Source organism: Orycteropus afer, unplaced genomic scaffold (genome assembly GCF_000298275.1).
Source record: "Orycteropus afer afer isolate SDZICR_OR568_19922 unplaced genomic scaffold, OryAfe1.0 scaffold00047, whole genome shotgun sequence".
Taxonomy (NCBI): domain Eukaryota; kingdom Metazoa; phylum Chordata; class Mammalia; order Tubulidentata; family Orycteropodidae; genus Orycteropus; species Orycteropus afer.
Window position 1 is genome coordinate 952,199 of NW_006921634.1, and position 16,815 is coordinate 969,013.

The 16,815-nt window shown below is 33.8% G+C and overlaps 1 protein-coding gene across 1 annotated transcript in view; it reads left to right on the forward strand.

Annotated features, from left to right (window-relative positions):
- Positions 1-16,815, forward strand: part of LOC103194636 (N-acetylated-alpha-linked acidic dipeptidase 2) — a 64,212-nt gene that overhangs the window by 27,114 nt on the left and 20,283 nt on the right. Inside the window, exons 7-13 of the mRNA XM_007938051.2 lie at positions 2,425-2,518; positions 10,196-10,294; positions 13,787-13,872; positions 14,165-14,284; positions 14,383-14,465; positions 15,554-15,617; positions 16,633-16,700. Coding sequence (XP_007936242.1) covers positions 2,425-2,518; positions 10,196-10,294; positions 13,787-13,872; positions 14,165-14,284; positions 14,383-14,465; positions 15,554-15,617; positions 16,633-16,700 — 614 coding nt within the window. The remainder of the gene's footprint in view (positions 1-2,424; positions 2,519-10,195; positions 10,295-13,786; positions 13,873-14,164; positions 14,285-14,382; positions 14,466-15,553; positions 15,618-16,632; positions 16,701-16,815) is intronic.

Here is a 16,815-nt window from a genome sequence, read left to right on the forward strand (position 1 = left end):
AGTCAGCCCAACTCATAGCAACCCCTCCTTGGGTTTCCGAGGCAGTATCACTATGGAAGTAGGATTGCCCAACCTTCCTTCCGAGGAGTGGCTGGAGGGTTTGAACCGCCAGCCTTCTGGTGAGCAGTCAAGTGCCTTAGGCACTATGCTACCAGAGCTATAAAGGATATAGAGTTCTTTATAATATTCCTTTATTGTCTGAGTATACTGGAGTGATATCCCCTCCTTTATTCCTGATATTGGCAATTTATGTATTTTCTCTTTTTTTGTGATCATTCTGGTCTCAGTTTCATTGATCTTCTCAAAGAACCAGCTTTTGGATTTATTGATTATCTACGTTGTTTTTCTGTTTCCTACTTCTTAGATATTTTGCTCTGATCTTTGTTATTTTCTTTTTACTTTAGGTTTCATTTGTTCTATTTTTACTGGTTTGTTAAGAAGGAAGCTGATGTTATTTGTTTGAGACCATTCTAGTTATCCAAAATAGGTGCTTAGTGCTATAACTTTCCCTCTATGGCTGCTTTAGCTGTAATGCATAAATTGTGATATCTTGTGTCTTTACTTTTACTCAAATACTTTCTTTTTTTTTTTTTTCCAAATAGTTTCTAATCTCTTTTTTGATTCCTACTTTGACCGATAGCTTATATGGAAGTATGTTCCAAATATTTGGGGATATTTTCTGATAGGTATCTTTCTGATATTGACTTTTAATTTAATTTCCACTGGTAGTGTAGTGCCTAAGGCACTTGACTGCTAACCAGCAGGCTGGTGGTTCAAACCCACCAGCCACTCCTCAGAAAGAAGGTTGGGCAATCTACTTCCAGAGGGTTACCTCCTCGCAAACCCAAGGAGGGGTCACTATGAGTCAGTTTTGATTTGACGGTACATAAGTACAACAACAAGGTCAAAGAACATACTTTGTATGACTTGAATCATTTTACATTTATTGAGACTTGCTTTTGGTGGCGTAGTGTCTAAGGCATTTGACTGCTAACCAGAAGGCTGGCAGTTCAAACCCACCAGCCACTCCTCAAAAGGAAGACTGGGCAATCTATTTCCATAGAGATACTGCCTCAGAAACCCAAAGAGGGGTTGCTATGAGTCGGAATTGACTTGATGGCAATTAGTTTGGTTGTTTTGGTTTTATGGTTTAGAATATGATATACCTCTATAAATGCTCTATATGCCTTTAAAAAAGAATGTATATTCTCCTCTCTTTGGGTGATGTATTCTATACATGTCAATTAGGTCAAGATGATTAATAGTATTGTTCAAGTCTTTCATAGTTACTGACTTTCTGTCTACTTGTGTTGTTAATATTTTTCTTTAAACAGTCAACTATCTTTTAAAAATACTTAATAATAGATAGAATATTCTATCTATCTATTTATGATAGAATATTCTGTTAGTTTTATTCCATCTTGCTAAAAGCATAAGAGCAAGAAGGTTTTAGAGTTGATCATATTTTTCAATTTTCCTTTGAAAATAAAATTGTATCATTGTTTGTATAAGATAATTTTATTTATTACTAAGATTGCATACATTTTCTTTAGTGTTTTTCCTAATTATGTCTAGTTTTAGAATCTGCGACATATTTTCCAGACATCTTGTTAACTGAAGCTTCTTAAGAAGGATTCAAGATAACCTTGATGAAGTAAAATATTCTTGGAAAATTCAAAATAATTATTAGTAATGTCAAAACAAATTTGGGAATCTATAAAGAGCTGTTTACAGTGTTAGCAAGCAAAGATATCAGTTTGAGGACACCATGAGCAAACCATGGTATTTTTAATTGCATCATATGCCTGTGAAAACTGGACAATAAATAAGGAAGACTGGAGAAGAACTGATGCCTTTGACTTATGATGTTGGCAAAGAATATTGAATATACTATGAACTGACAAAGGAACAAACAAATCTGTTTTGGAGGAAGTACAGCCAGAATGCGCCTTACAAAGGAGGATAGTGATGCTTCATCTCACGTACTTTGGACATGTTATCAGAAGGGACCAGTCCCTTAGGAAGACATTATGTTGGGTAAAGTAGAGGGTCAGTAAGAAAGAAGACCCTCAGTGAGATGGGTGTTACAGTGGCTGTACCAGTGGGCTCAATGATTGTGAGGGTAGTGCAGGATCAGGCAGTGTTTCATTCTATTATACATGAGGTCACTATGAGTTGGAACTGACCTGACAGCATAATCACTATATATCTCTGTTACCTTAAAATGTGGAGACTTTAATTAATGTCTTACTGTTGAATCCTATAGGTCATACTAGATAAATCAATCCTTTACTTTTATGAAATTTTTAATTTTAATATAATTTCAAACTTACAGCAAATTTACAGTAACAGTGAAAGAAATCCCCTTATATTTCTTGCTCAGATTCTCTAATTGTTTTCATTTCATGCCCTTGACTTTTTCAGAGTATGCCTTCAGGCTTGATGTGGAAGAAGGAGTGGGAATACCCAAAATCCCTGTGCATCCCATTGGATATAATGATGCAGAAAAAATACTACGGTATAATTTTCTAGTTAGATATGATAGTAAGATATTTTGTCCTAAAGTGTCCTTTTCTGATATAAAATCAATTTCATATAATTAAGCTAATAGTAATGTCTTACATCAAAATACCTTCTGAAGAATAACAGAGGACCCCACTTTTTCTTCAATAAGAGAAAAGAAATCAGTTTAGTGGCTAAGAAATAGTAAACATCACTCTCTTTGCCATAAATAAATGTTTTCAAATGCAAGAATATGTCCCAAGATAAAAGTGAATACTGATTTGGAATTTTTTGAGTCATTATTTCCTTAGATACTCATTTGATATTTTATACTTGACCTCTGTTTTAAAAGTACTATAATACTTGTGCCAAGTCAGTGATTACATTGCTATATATATCCACTGTCCGATACAGTAGCCTTTAGCCACATGTGGCTATTGAACAACATGACCAATCTGAATTGAAACATGATGTAAGTATAAGATTCACATTGGTTTTTGAAGACCTAAATAAATATCTTATTAATTCGTCTTTATGTACATTAAGTGTTAAAATCTTATTATTTTGTAAATTGAAAGAAATATACTTTTACAATTAATTTACCAGTTCCTTTTTACCTTTTTTTAACAAGAATACTGGGAAAAGTGACTCACATTGTACTTCTGTAGATGAAAACTAATATGAGAATTAACTGCAAGCTTGTAAATTACCTCTCCAGTGATGTTCATATGGATGAGATAGGGAAAAAAACAAAAACAAAACAAATGAGTCTAAGGCTTCCTTAATCTGACTGATTTCTAGGAAAAGACAAGGTGAATTAGGAATACATATCAGTAGAGATGATCCTAAAATAATGACCTCATCTCGTAAGATGATCCCATTTGTTTGAACATGAGGTTTGGCATGTAATAGACTCCAAACTGTCAAATATTGATTGATTTCATGAAAGGGTCTATTTTGAATCTGTTAAAGAAATTATGGCAAATGGTTTCAGAATATTATAGGACACATAGATTTTCGTAGTATTTAGAAATTATAAGCTACCTTTTATATTTAATTATTTCTAGTTTTATAGATTCTTTGTTTCTAAAGTATTTACCACTGGTTATAATGAAGCTGAGTTTCTTATGCACAGGATTGTCCCATTCACAGAAATACAACTCAGTCATTTAACATATTCTTCAGTCTTAAATTGATTTCTAAGTATATGGGAAAAAAATTTTAATTAGTGATTTGGGTAAATTAAGGTAAGGAAAAATATGGCAACTGTGCACATTCGAAGATTTAGATATTAATAGTAATGCATGTTGTTGTTGTTATGTGCCATCGAGTCAGACCCGACTCATAGCAACTACATAGAATTTATAATATTTCAGGCACTGTTCAAAGCTCTGTATAATATTAACTCATGAATCCTTACAACTGCAGTATGGAATAGATATTGTTATTATCCTCATTTTCTTTTTTAATTTTTATTGTGATTTGTGTGAAAGTTTACAGAGCAGATTCATTTTCCATATAGCAGTTAACATAAACTTTGTCTCATGACATTGACTTTAATGCAACAGCTCTCTTCCCACTTCCTCCCCATAGTTACCTCTTCCCTATGTTCCTCCCTCCCTTGTACTCTTATCCCCCAGGCTGTCTGCCTGTGTATACACAGAACTTCCATTCTCTCATGATTGACCTCTCCAAGGAATGTATCTACCTACTGTAAATGTTCAGCCTATATGCCTGTTTTTTGTTTGGCTGGAAGTCACAGAAGTGGGTTCAATTCCAGACCTGAAGGGCAGCTAGGGGCCATAATCTCAGGGGTTTCACCATGCTCTATCACACCAGCAAACCTGGTCCTTTTTTTTTTTTTCCTAAATTTTATTTTAGGTTGTTGTTAGGTGCCATCAGGTTGGTCCTAATTCATAGCAACCCTGTGTACAACAGAATGAAACACTGCCCAGTCTTGAGCCATCCTCACAATTGTTGCCATGGTTGAGCCCATCATCACAGCCACTTTGTCAATCCATGTTGTTGAAGGTTTTCCTCTTTTTCCCTGACCTCTACTTTACCCAGCAGTGATATCCTTCTCCAGGATTAGTTCTTCTGACAACATGACCAAAGTATGAGACATGTAGTCTGGCCATTCTCACTTCTAAGAAGTGTTCTGGCTGTACTTCCCTGTACTTTTTCCAAGACAGATTTGTTCATTCTTTTAGCAGTCCATGGTACATTCAATATTCATCACCATCACTACAATTCACATGCATCAGTTCTTCTGCATTCTCCCTTACTCATTGTCCAGCTCTCACATACTTACGAGGTTACTGAAAATACCATGGCTTGGGTCAGTTAACCCTAGTCTTCAAAGTGACATCTTTTCTTTATAACACTTCAAAGAAGTCTCTTGCAGCATATTTGTCCAAAGCAGTAGGTTGTTTGATTTCTTGACTGCTGCTTCCATAGATGTTGATTGTAGATCCAAGTAAAATGAAATCCTTGACAACTTCAATCTTTTCTCCATTTATCATAATGCTTATTGGCCCAAATGTGAGAATTTTATGTTGAGATGTAATCCATACTGAAGGCTGTAGTCTTTGATGATCTTCATCAGTAAGTGCTTTAAGTCTTTTACATTTTCAGCAAGCAAGGTTGTGTTATCTACATATTGTAGATTGTTAATGAGTCTGCCTCCAATCTTGATATTATGTTCTTCTTCATATAGTCCAGGTTCTTGGATTATTTGCTCAGCATACAGATTGACTAAGTATGGTGAAAGGATAGAATCCTGATGCACCCCTTTCTTGATTTTAAACCATTCAACATCCCCTTGTTCTGTTTGAACAACTGCCTCTTGGTCTTTGTACATATTCCTCACGAGCATAATTAAGTGTTTTGCAATTCCCATTCTTTGCAGTGTTATCCATAATTTATTATTATCCATACAGTCAAATGCCTTTGTGTAGTCAATAAAACACAGGAAAACATCTTTCTGGTATTCTTTGCTTTCAGCCAAGATCCAGCTGACATTAGCATTGATGTCCCATTCCAAATCCTCTTCTGAATCTGGCTTGAATTTCTTGCAGTTTCCTGTCATAGTACTGTTACAACAATTTTTAAATTATCTTTAGAAAAATTTTACTTGCATTTGATATTAATGACCCTGTTCAATAATTTCTGTATTCTATTGGATCATTTTTACAAATATGAATCTTTTCCAGTCAGTTGGCCAGGTAGCTGTCTTCCAAATTCCTTCACATAAACAAGTGACCACCTCCAGTGCTGCATCCATTTGTTGAAACATCTCAATGAGTATTCAGTCAATTCCTGGAGTTTTGATTTTCACCAGTTCCTTTAGTGCAGCTTGGACTTCTTCCTTCAATATCATTGGTTCTTGATCATATGCTACCTCCTGAAATGGTTGAATATCAATCAATTCTTTTCAGTACATTGACTACGTATATTCCATTTTCTTCTTCTTCTTCTTTTTAATGCATTTTATTGAAATATAATTTATGAACAGTGAAACACACAAAACTGAAGTGACATGGGTCAATACATTTTTTTTTTTTTTGCAGTGTTGCCTCCCCTCCCCTCTCACCCCTGACAACCAACAAAGAAAATTCCCCTCCATATATAAACCTTTCCTTGACCCTCAACAACAATGAACTAATACTACATTTGTCCTCCTGTGAGTGACTTCTTTCATTCAGCATAATGTCATCCAAGTTCATCCATATTATGCAGTGTTTTGCATACTCTGCATTATTCTTTAGTGCTGCATAGCATTCCATTATGTGTATGTACCACAGTTTGGTCATCCACTCTTTTGCTGATGGGCACATAGGGTATTTCCATCTTTTTGCTATTGTAAATAGTGCTGCAAGGAACATGAGTGTGCATATATCTGTTCCTGTCCTGTCTCTCACCTCTCCAGGATATGTTGTTGTAGTTGTTGTTGTTGTTATGTGCCATCGAGTTGGACCTGACTCATAGCAACCCTCCTTGGGTTTCCGAGGTAGTATAACTACGGAAGTAGATTGCCCAACCTTCCTTTCAAGGAGTGGCTCTAGAATATATACCTAATAATGAGATTGCTGGGTCTAATGGTATCTCTAATTCCAGCTTTCTAATGAATCGCCATATTGCTTTCCACAGTGGTTATCACTTCACAGTCCCACCAGCAGTGTATGAGAGTCCCAATCTCTCCACATCCCCGCCAGCATTTGTTATTTTCTGTCTCGCTGAACCTTGCCATCAGTGCTGGGGTGAGACAGTATCTCATTGTTGTTTTGATTTGCATCTCTCTAATGGCCAGTGATTGTGAGCATGTCTTCATGTATTAGCTGGCCACCTGAATATCCTCCTTGGTGAAGTGTCTATTCATGTCTTCTGTCCATTTTTCAATTGGATTGTTAATTCCTTTGGTGTTGAGGTGTTGGAATTTTCTATAAATCTTAGAGATAAGTCCCTTGCCAGTTATGTAATTATTGGCAATTATGAATTTGTGGCTGTCATTTTTGTTATGTGCTTTTTCATGGTATCGATTTCTTTGTTCCATTTAATTTTCTATGCTGAGCTTGTTTTGTTTATGAATCGTGTTATCACTTCCTTCATTGCTGTTGTTTTAGTATTTGCTAAATATTTGTGCTGGTCCTCTTTTTTATTTTTATGTGAAAGTTTATCATTTTTCTTTGAGGTTACCCTGAGATTTACAGTTGTCTTCTCCAGTTTAGAACTGTTCTATCTTATAGTTGTCTTGACTTTCCTACCATCTAGAAGTTCTGTAACGACACAATTTTTTTTCCCTTCTTTTTGGTTTGTAGTTGTCCTCATTTGTCCCTTGATGTCTCTGGTTCCCTGTTTACAACCTTGTAGGCATATTTACTTTGGATACCTCTATAGCTGATTGGTTTCTGGGTTATATCATCATGTGTTTTAATGGTCAGTTGTTGTTGGCTGTTGTTGCTTCTCTGTCCAAAAGGCTCCCTTTAAGCATCTCTCTTAAGGTCGGTCTGGTTTTAACAAATTTCCTTAATTTCTGCTTATCTAGAAATGTCCCAATTTCACCATCATACTTGAAGGGCAATTTTTTCAGGTACATAATTCTTGGTTGGAAAGTTTTCTCTTTCAGGGTTGTATATAAACCATCCATTTTCTTCTCACCTGCATGGTTTCTGCTGAGAAATCCGAGCTTAGTCTTATTGGTTGCCCCTTGTAGGTAACTTCTCATTTTTCCCATGCTGCTCTCATGATTCTTTCTTTGTCTTTGGTTTTGGTAAGTTTGATGATGATATGTCTGGATGATTTTCTTTTGGGGTCTATCCTGTTTGAAGTTCGTTGGGCTTCCTGAATGGATATATTCTCATCTTTCATCAGATTACCAGGAAAATTCTCTCCCAACAAATCTTCGACATTTTTCTCTGTCATTTTATTTGTCTCTTCCTTTTCTGGAATTCCTGTTACATGTAGATTATTCCTTTTGATAGTATACCACGTGAAACTTAGGCTTTCTTCATTTTGTTTTGATCTTTTTTCTGATTTATCCCTTTCCAAAGAAGTATTGAGGTATTTGCTTTCAATCTCCATAATTCTGTCTTCCATTGATTCAATTCTTTGAATTTCATTTTTGTTTTCAATGTCCTTTGCCCATTCAATGTGTTATCTGTTTCTGAAAATTTAGTATTAATCTTCTGGATTTCTGTGTGTAGATTTTGGATCATTTCTAATTTTTCATTTATTTTCTCATTTTGTTCTTGTATTGTCTTTCAGAATTGCTGTAGGGTGTTCTCTGTGTTTTCCTCATTTTTGTCAGTGTTTGACTTATCTATCTGTCAATTTGTTGAAGATACCTAAATAAAAATTTTTGAATTTCTTATCAGGGAATTTCAGTGCTGTGTCTTCCTCAGGGATGTGTTTTGGGTCTGTATCCTGGTCCCTTGTTTCTCCTGCTTTATCTTGCTTCTTTGTGTGGACTGTGATGCTCTGTTGTCTCTGAGGCATTGTGACATTTTTGTGTTTATATTTAGTTGGTGATTGTATGTTGGAGTGACTTGCCCACAATTTTTGTTTTCTTTGTATGTTATCTATGCAAGCAGGGTAGTGTGCTGTGCTCTTCTGTTCACTAGTTGACAGCACTTATACACTTACCACCTGTCTCTTTTCCTGTTGTCAGCCTCTCGTATGTCCCTGCCGACCTTGGCAAACAGAGCCTATTCTTAGGTCCCTGGAATCCAAATGAGAATGCTGTCACTTTTGTAGATATTTTTTAAGATTATGTACATATAAGGAAAATCAAATGTAATTTTTCATGCTAATTCTGTATCAAATTATTTTTAAAGATATTCTTTAATAGTGATTAAAGAGTAAAAAGAAATAGAACATATTAGTTCTCTAAGGTTAGAAATTATTTTCTGATCTATGGCCACTAGCTGCTAATAAATATAAAATTATTAAACAACTGAGAATAGATACATCCCACAGCATCTAACACTTATAGAGTGCCTTATGGTTTTGGAGCATTTTCACGTGTTCTTCAGATAGTCTATTGTAATCCTATCTCATGGAAGTAAAATTGATATTTAGAGAATTGTAACACTTGTTGAACATCACTCAGCTTATAAGTAGTAAAACTAAGATGAAATTCTTTCTCATAACTCTTGATCCAGTTGTAGTCCTCTGCTGAGTGGTTATGGCAATTAAACTGTGAAATTATTTAATTTCATGGACTATATTTAGATTATACATATCCAATAACTGTGGTATAGTTCAGCAATATGTAAACACTAAAATAAAAATACACCATTTTGAAGGAAAAGCATAGATCACAAATTGTGAAATAGTTATTCAGTAATTGTATTTTGTACAGTAAATCTAAATATCTTTCTCTTAAGGCTCTTTGGGTGCACAAAATCTATTTTGGAAGTCTCCTTTTGGATTGAATTGCAGATGTGCTTTTCTTTCTTTCTTTCTTTCTTTTTTTTTTAAGAGACAGTATGAATTACTTATGAAAGGGATTATTCTAACATTTTGGTTTGAATTCTCACCCAACTACTTATTATATGTGTAATCTTGGGTCAGTTACTTATTGTTTCTCTGATTCAGTTATCTGTAAAGGGAGGGCAATAATAGTTTCTAATTGGTAAGTTTATTATGAGAGCTAGATGAGATCATGTATGTAAAATATTAGCTCAATATTTAGAAATAGTAAATTATTAATTAATGTAATGATTCCCTTGCATATATACAGACTTCTATTTTTTTTTAATGTGCATGCCAATATGACTTAATAATGGCCTTTTGAGAGCCTACTGTATATTATCAGCTTCTTTGAAAATTAATTTTGTCTCCTTAATCCAATCACAAATTTACTGTTTTCAAAATATCTTGGACCCAGTGCTTCCCCCCATAACCAATTAAGGTAAAGAAAGGAAGCTAATGATTCTTATTCTCCCTCACTTTTATTTTTTTCTCCTTACCTTTTAGCTATAAAATAATAACTATTTTACTTACCTCGATTATAGCTCTTTCATTAGAATGTAAACTCTATAAGGAAAGGAATTGTTTATGGTACCCAGCACTTAGTAAATGTTCAATAAATATTTGTTGGATATATGAATGAAATATTTCATCATCAAATTTCATGGTGTCTTGGAAATTGTGATGCTCAGCCTTATTCTATCATTGTTATTTCTCTCAACAGTCATGTGGGAGGGCCAGCTCCACCAGATGAGAGCTGGAAGGGAAGTCTTAATGTGAATTACAATATCGGGCCTGGCTTTACAGGGAATGATTCTTTCAGGTAATTTTGCATTACTTTACTAGTCTAGGAAAGTTTTATATTTTTAATGGAAAAATATCACGATAACTATTCTCCACGTATGTTTTGCTTATCTTCTTTTTCTCACTTCTCATTAATGAACAACGGATCATTTTACATTACTTAAGAAGTACTTACAGAATAATGCATTTTTCTCCAATAATGTCATCACACTAAGTTTGTTTCGTAAAGTCTCACAAATAACTACATTTGAGTTACACTTTCAACATTGATTTTTTTTTCACCTCTCATCTAATGTTTTTAAAAAGCTTTCAAATGCCTTTAAAAATGCTATATATATACAACTTTAGGTTAAGGTAAGGGACGTGGGTAAAGAAGAAGAGAAAACAGGTATAATTTATCAGTTAATGTGTGGGCTAAATGAATTAATGGGTAAAGCACATAATAAGGCCAAAAAAACTTATAATTGTAAGCACTGTTGTTAAACATAACAATAAGGTAAACAGGAAATGCCAGCTAGATTGATTAGATTGATTGGGTAGATGTTAAAGAGCATGTCTTGATCAAATCTTTAAGAAGTTTGGTATGCCTGAAATGTAGGAGGAGAAACAACACTGATAAATCAGAAAAGATACAGCTTTTTATTAGAGCAAAATTATTAAATCTGTCTTTTTTTAAAATGATTTATCTTAATTACATGAAATTTCACTCTTAGAATTTCTTAGTTTCTGTAAGAATATATTTTTTTATTCTAGTACATTGAAATATTACAATATTTTATAGTATATTAGAAATATCAGAGGTTAATAGTATGGTAATTTTAGGAATATTTTATTGATATATGTGTCAGTCACAAATGCTAAAGATGAGAAATGGAAGATTTTTACCAACTTCTACAGTCTGAAATTAATCAATCATGCAATCAAGATGTGTTAATAATTACTGGTTATTGGAATCCAAAAGAATTAACAAAAAAGAAGGATCAGTAGTTGGGAAATATGGAAAATATGGTCATTAGAAAGAAAAGACCAAAATGGATGTCAGAAGAGACTCTAAAACTTGGTCTTGAATGTAGAGTGTTGTTGTTGTTGTTATTATATGCCGTCAAGTTGGACCCAACTCATAGCAACCCCTCCTTGGGTTTCTGAGGTGGTATCACTACAGAATTAGATTCCCCCATCTTCCTTCTGAGGAGTGGCTGGTGGGTTTGAACTGCTAGCCTTCTGGTTAGCAGTCAAGTGCCTTAGGCACTATACTACCAGAGTAGCTAACGCAAATGAAAGAAATGATGAAGTTAAAGAGCTGAACCAAAGTTTACAAAGCTTGAGAAGATAAGGTAAAGTATTACAATGAAATGTGTAAAGATCTGAAGTGAGAAAACTAAAAGGGAAAAACACATTCAGCATTTTTCTAGCTGAGAGAAATGAGGAAAAAATTGAAATCTTGAGTTGCAATATTGAAGGATTCTCTGGGCAAAATATTGAATGATGAAAGAAATATTAAAAGAAGATGGAAAGAATATACAGAGTCACTGTACCAAATAGAGTTGATTGACGTGTGTTAACGATTTTGTTTAACATATTAATTAATGAGGGAGACAGAAAGGTATTAAAATTAGTTCAAAGGGTGATTCAAACATGGCACAAACAAATCAACTCATAAGGAATGCTGCAATGAATTTACTTAATAGGAAAAAAACTGATTTCTTCCATCGTGGGGAAGGAAAGTCAATTGACTTTTCTCTAAATAGATTGTGCATCTCTATCAGGTTGTAGAATAGTATAGACAAAGACAATGAAAGAGATAAATAACCCTGATGGATGAACTAAAGTCTTTCTCACTTTTTCCTTACTAAAATATATTAATTCAATTCACAAATATTAATTGAGCATTTACTCAGGCCCCATTCTGGGTACTAGTATTCACCAGACAGCAAAACAGGCAAAAATCCCTATTCTACAGAGCCTACGTTCAAGAGTTAAGTTTATTTGGAACGTGAGGAGTTTGGGGTGATAATAGGACACACATTCAGGTATTCTTTAGGCAATTAGCAAATGAGACTAAACACTAGGAAGGCATCTGAATTAAAGATGTGGTTGTGATTTTGAGAATCTAAACAGATAAACTGTTTATTTTAATGTCTAGATTAAAGTAGATTTTCCCCTCCTTCATGTGTTACATTATTGCTTATTTAATTTTCTTCATTTAATGACATAATATTAATAAACTTTATTTCTTCTTAGTAATCATAGATCTTGGTTGTTGTTGTTATGTGCCTTCGAGTTGGATCCAACTCATAGCAACCCCTCCTTGGGTTTCCGAAGCTGTATCACTATGGAAGTAGATTGCCCAACCTTCCTTCCGAGGACTGGCTTAGGCTCATAGATTTTAGGCTCATAATTTTAGAAACACATGCTAGACAATATTTCTGATTTTTTGCTATTAGTTTTTCTCTCTCAGTAGCAAAACTAAATCCTTGCCTTCAAATGAAAGGATTCATTCATTGATTAGTTCCCCATCCCAAAGGCATTTTTAGTTGAATATTGCTCATATAGTCAGTGTGCATTCAGAAACACAGTATGCTTTTAGGAGGGAAAGCCAGAAACTGTACTTAAGAATACACAGGTTTTGACAGCTTGCTACTGCTTTCATTAAAAAAATAACCACAAATTAGAAGCAGCTGGAGTTCATGCCCTCCTGTTCACCAAAAAAAAAAAAAAAAGGATTTATTTTGTTCCCATGTGAAAAAAAAGTTCAATATTTTCCACATTATTTTGGATTCCTAAAATGTGAGTAACATTTTTTTTCTGTCTGACTGAGCTTGATTGTATTTTCACTTGTATTCTAATTTGGCTAACTGTAATTCAAAATTGAATATTTAAATGACTGGCCCAAATCAAAGTTGACAGTAATGGCCTAGAAATGTTTTGTTATGTACTTCCTTTGTGCATTTTAGCAGGGCCTTCTCAAATTTCTATTCAAAAGAATTTATCATATTTTCTGTCTGCATCAGTCAGCCAGCTCTTTAACAATGTGCTGGTAGAGCACTTCTATAAACTTGAAGAAAGTTAATGAATGGCCAGAATGACTAAATATTAAGATATCATTCAAATAATTTTCTTATAGTTTTTCTAATTAAGTAGAGTGTATTTTAAAATTTTAGAATGAAAACCTCAGACATTTTGACTGATGTATTATTTTGAATTTTAAATAAACATCAGCAACATAATTTTGCGAGAGGAGAAATAAAAAATATTAGACATTCAGTGTTTAAAATTTGACTTTAAGATGCATGCTAAAGTATTGAGGAGTAAAGTGTTATGATGACTGCAACTTACTTGCAATGATTCAGCAATAGCAGTAATTACTAAAATTAGGTGGTGGATATATAGGAATCCATTGTCCATTGTATAGTTTTTCTATACTGCTGAAATTTTTCATAATAAAGTATTGGAAGAAAATTTCTAGATATGATGGTCCATGAGAAATAATTTATTTCCTTTGAAATTCTAGGAAGATTAGAATGCATGTTCATAACACCAATAAAATTACAAAGATTTATAATGTGATTGGAATAATCAGAGGATCTGTGGAACCTGGTGAGTCAGTGATTTTTTTTTTTTTTTGGTAATTTGGTTTTTATAAAGATTAAAGGAGTAAGAGAAAGATAAGTTGCAGTCAACAATTAACTTTTTTTTCCTATCTAACATGAAACTACTAGATTTGGAGGGGAAAAACAAGTACAATTCTAAAAGAAGTTTCTATGTTATAGTGTTTCTTTTCTCTGTGGGAGAAAGCTCAAGCAAGACTACACTTAATTTTAAAACAAAGTACAGCCAGTTATAATGTATTTAAAGTTATAGTTCTTTTAAAACACATTTTTTTTTCCAGACAGGTATGTTATTCTAGGAGGTCATCGGGATGCCTGGGTATTTGGAGGTATTGATCCAACCAGTGGGGCTGCTGTTTTGCAAGAAATTGTCCAGAGTTTTGGAAAACTGATGAGTAGAGGTAAGTAATGTTCTTTGGTAGGTGATGACGGAAAGTTACTTATTTTTTCTTTATTTTTAAGGAGTATACTTAACAATGTGTGTTCACAATGATTACAGGCTGGAGACCTAGAAGAACTATCATTTTTGCCAGCTGGGATGCGGAAGAATTCGGACTTCTAGGTTCTACAGAATGGGCTGAGGTAAGTAAGACAGAGAAGGTTCTTGCTATTTTCTTGGACCACAGGGACCAAATGTATGTATCTCAGGATGACTACAAATAGATTCCTTTGTTTTTACTCTCATATCAATTTGGAAAAACAGAATAATCTCTTAATTAGTTAGTAGGCTACAAAAATTACTCATTATTGTCAAAATATTTTTGTGTTTATTTGTACTTATTTTGTGAATAATAGTAAAATAAGTATGCTCAGAAAATAATCATAAGTAACAAGCTCTTTTTGATGTGAATAATCTAAAATCTGATACAAGTCCTTGGAGTTCACTTTCAAGTTTTTGAAATTTCTTTGGAGTTCTTCCTTTTAAGATGCTCTGTGATGATACTTTGATTATAGTTTCATGTTTCACAGTCCCTGTAAAGTTACAATTATAGTTAAATGTTACCATTCATATAAAAAAAATTGTCTGACTTTTAAGTGTAGGATGTATTTTTATCAATGGAATTACCTTAGTAAGTTGACTTACTTTGCAGTTTCTGAGCTTTGTTTTTTCCTTCAGATGTGATTTTCATTTGTCATTGGCTCTTAATGCTTTATCTTTAAGCATCTCTCTTAAGGCCCCTCTTTCATCTTCTTCCCGTAGCCTCTCTGTTGAGTAATCTCTAAATTCTTAAATGTGTAAGGTAAGTTCGTTACATTTTTATAAAGGTAGATGCACTAGATAAGCACTTACTCTTCTCCCACCTTCTTCAACCCCAGAATCTGGGAACCTCACCTCTGTATATCTCATGCTCACAGGGAACCAGGTAGCACGACTTTGGAAATAATCCCTTCTTTGGGGCATCGTGCTATAGCTACACATAGTAACTTCCATTTTATAATATTCTTCTTTTTTGTGTAATTGCATTAATGTTATTATTAACCAACAAATTATCAGCATTTTCTTGTAAATTGATGGTAGTAAAGAGCATAGGTATTTGACTGATAAAGGTGTTTGTTTGTACACAAGGTATTTGTACACTATTTTTCCACTAAATTAATTTACTTGTTTGGTTTATATTTCCACAAATGAAAGTACTATAAATAAAGTAACAATTCTGTTTCAACTTTAGGAAAATGCAAAAACACTCCAGGAGAGAAGCATTGCTTATATCAACTCAGATTCATCTGTAGAAGGTAAATTTTATTTCAGATAGTTTTTAGACAATATACCATACTTTAAGCCTTTAAGTTCCAACTTGTTAACTTTCTCAGATGTACTGTTTCTATGAGATACTTCAATAATACCTTCATTTTCCATTTTGCCACAGAGAAAGTCAGTGGATTATATGATTTATAATTAAGTTATTGATCCTAATTTTTTTAGTATATATACCATTTGCCTATCTTGGATAACTCTTAAAACTCTTAATATTAACAACATGCTTCTGATGGTGTAGTGACTGAGGCATTTGACTGCTAACCAGAAGGCTGGCTGTTCAAACCCACCAGCCACTCCTTGGAAGGAAGGTTCAGCAATCTACTTCTGTAGAGATACCGCCTCAGAAACTCAAGGAAGGTTCGCTATGAGTCGGGTCTGACTCAATGGCAGTGAGTTTTGTTTTTTTTTTTTTTTCCCCCTCCTACGGCTCTATTAAAAGAATTTGATTAAAGAGTTTTAGTCCTATAGGAAATATTTCCTGTATGTATTGGAACAAATTTGAACCAACTTCCTCTTGCATCTGACATATGACATTTGGGTCTCTAGGATTTTATTTCACTTCAATAATCTCTAGATAAATGTTAGAGCATACATTCTAGCTACTGAAATGTTCTAGTCTAATGTAATGCTATATACAATTGAATTAAATGAATGAATAATAAACTACTGCTGTAGCCTTATGGCTTTCTTTGCCAAAGTTCCCCTAATAGATGTTATCATAAAGATGACTGTTAAGACTGCTGCGGAGCTGCTGCCTTAGCAACCAGTGTCCACTTATACCTTCTTCTGTCCAAAATTTGTGCTGTAGCCTCCCTCTTCCCCTCCCGAAGAACTATTTGTACCCTGTTTTATTGCCTAGGATTGATGCTGTAGATTCAAAGTCTATGTTATATCTTGTTTATAATTAGGAAATGAAGTTAGAATGAAACATGTATGGAATTTCATTTATAAGTATGAAATAATGTTCTTTGTGTTTGTATTTACTTTCAGGCAATTATACTCTCAGAGTTGATTGTACACCCCTTCTTTACCAATTGGTATATAAACTGGCAAAAGAGGTATATAAGTGAATCTGTCTTAATAGGATTTTTGATGAATGAATAAATGAGTAACACTTTTTTTCCACTTAATTAGTGGTACTTATTTCTAAACTGTTGACAGAACATAAGAGAT